Source organism: Schistocerca gregaria, chromosome 2 (assembly GCF_023897955.1).
Source record: "Schistocerca gregaria isolate iqSchGreg1 chromosome 2, iqSchGreg1.2, whole genome shotgun sequence".
Taxonomy (NCBI): Eukaryota; Metazoa; Arthropoda; class Insecta; order Orthoptera; family Acrididae; genus Schistocerca; species Schistocerca gregaria.
In genome coordinates, this window is record NC_064921.1 from 479,496,544 (window position 1) to 479,498,527 (window position 1,984).

Consider the following 1,984-nt stretch of genomic DNA (forward strand, 5'->3'; position numbering starts at 1 on the left):
CAGACAAAATCTTAATTTATGCACTCATTTCTTTATTCTTGGTGTACTCAAATGTCTGGCGCTTGGATATACAGCTCTACCCTATCCAATTTCTCTGTAAACAACATGTAATTTTGATTGCAAAAATGTAGTCTACATAGTGAGGAATTAATATGCAAATGACTACCAAAGTGGACACCACAAAAATTGCAAAATGTGATAAATTATCACTTACAATGTTGTATGGACACAGCATTAAATGTAAGTACACCACTCCTTTCCTATCTTACAGGCAGTATCATGGTGTAAATGAGGTTTATGGAACAAAAACCATAAGCACTTTTAAACACGTTTTAATTACACACAATACAACAATTGCTCATCACAGAGCTATAACAACAAATAAATAAGTAGACAATATACCTGTTTGTCTTTGGTTTGCACTACAGTACTACATTACAGTACAAGCCAAGTGCAGCATTTGTGACAACCTCGGATTGCTTTCTCAAGCTAGTTATTGAGCCTTGGCTTCCAACTTCCTCTTGAGTGATTCTGGCATCTCTGGAGGTGGTGGCCGTGGTAGTCTTAACCAGACCTTCACAGCATCATAGATAAACCATTGCGCAGCTGTAAGTGTACCAATCATCACTATCCTGGGCATCAGACCCTTCCACATTCCTGCAAAGCCCAATTTTTTGGCTGCCTCAAGGGCAGTCGAACCTTTATCTTGATTCAGTTTTGAAACAACTGTGTCAGCTGGATGAGACACAATGGCACAGAAGATACCCGCTATGTAACCCGCTGCAAAAGTAACAACCAGTTGCTCCCCCTTGGTGCACTCCGATCTTGGCTTTGGAACAACATATTTGTATAATATTTCAATCGTTCGCTCGAAACAAGCGAACTTCATCATTGTATACGGGATCTGCCGCATCCACAAAGGAACAAGGCTCTTATAAAAGCTATTTAAACCTTCTTCTCTGTACATAATCGGCAATGCTGCCCTTAACGTTGTAACGAATCCTGGCTGAGTCTGAATTCTAACTTTCGCTGATTCCATTGGACTAAGCGCAATGTCCGCAAAAAATTCAGCTGTAGCAGAAGCTGCCAAATACAATGATGTACGCCAAACGTATGAATTTTCTTCGCCAAGAATATTAGAGTAAAATACTTTAAAAACTTCGTATAGTCCGAACTTACACAATCCTTGCATGGAATATCCGAAAAATGTTGGGGCCCAGCCTTTCGCCAAACCTCGCATTCCGTCTTCTTTCAAAGTGACCTTGAAGCCGTTAAAAACGTTCTTGTACTTCGCTGGATCCACTTGCAATCTACACTTCACTAAATCAAGCGGCACAACCATAGTATGAGTAATTCCACAGGACAATATTCCTCCCAATCCACACAAGGCGAAGTACTTTCCGGAGGCGAACTCACACGAATCTTCTGGGCTACTATATGCTGCGGCAGCTGCTATGTTTCGACCAGGAACGGCATGTATTCTTCCTTCACATGATGCTGTATTAAATGGGCTGCAGAACGGATTTGCTGCCGCAGAATCTAACAAGGATTTCCACATCTTGCCCACCCCACCTCGTCCACCGTTGGTCCGCCCGCTACTGAGAAAATTGTAACTCCGCGCTTAGCAAAGAGTAATAACGAAGAAGACAGAGCGTTCGTCACCTTGAGAGCTATGAGATTTGAAGAGGTTTTCTCGTTAAAAAGTGCTGACAGATACTCAGTTATAGCTGAAGTTTCAATTTTTGTGTGTTGAATTTGCATAATATGACAGAGTTAGGGGCGTAAGAAATCAACGCTTGAAACTAGGGCAGATACGTTATTTTCCATGCAAGTTTGGTTATCATCTTTGAAACTGTGATATCTTTCATGTATTAAGCTGAACGGCGCGAAGATACGATTTATTTTAGGGTGAGTACCTCCCAACAAAGTGAAAGAGGTGGCAGTCCTACTTTGTTCCTCATGTTATAGTGGCAATTGTATTGTG

The 1,984-nt window shown here is 41.3% G+C and overlaps 1 protein-coding gene across 1 annotated transcript; it reads right to left on the bottom strand.

Moving 5' to 3' along the window:
* Positions 1 to 316: 316 nt before the first annotated feature.
* On the bottom strand, positions 317 to 1,633 carry LOC126327243 (phosphate carrier protein, mitochondrial-like). Its single transcript, XM_049995872.1, has one exon. It carries the CDS (start codon positions 1,556 to 1,558, stop codon positions 494 to 496), a length of 1,065 nt encoding a protein of 354 aa, XP_049851829.1. The 5' UTR covers positions 1,559 to 1,633; the 3' UTR covers positions 317 to 493.
* Positions 1,634 to 1,984: the final 351 nt, after the last annotated feature.

Excerpts from the sequence above, each read along its gene's own strand:
- LOC126327243 (XM_049995872.1), bottom strand. The coding sequence starts at position 1,558 with ATGTGGAAATCCTTGTTAGATTCTGCGGCAGCAAATCCGTTCTGCAGC.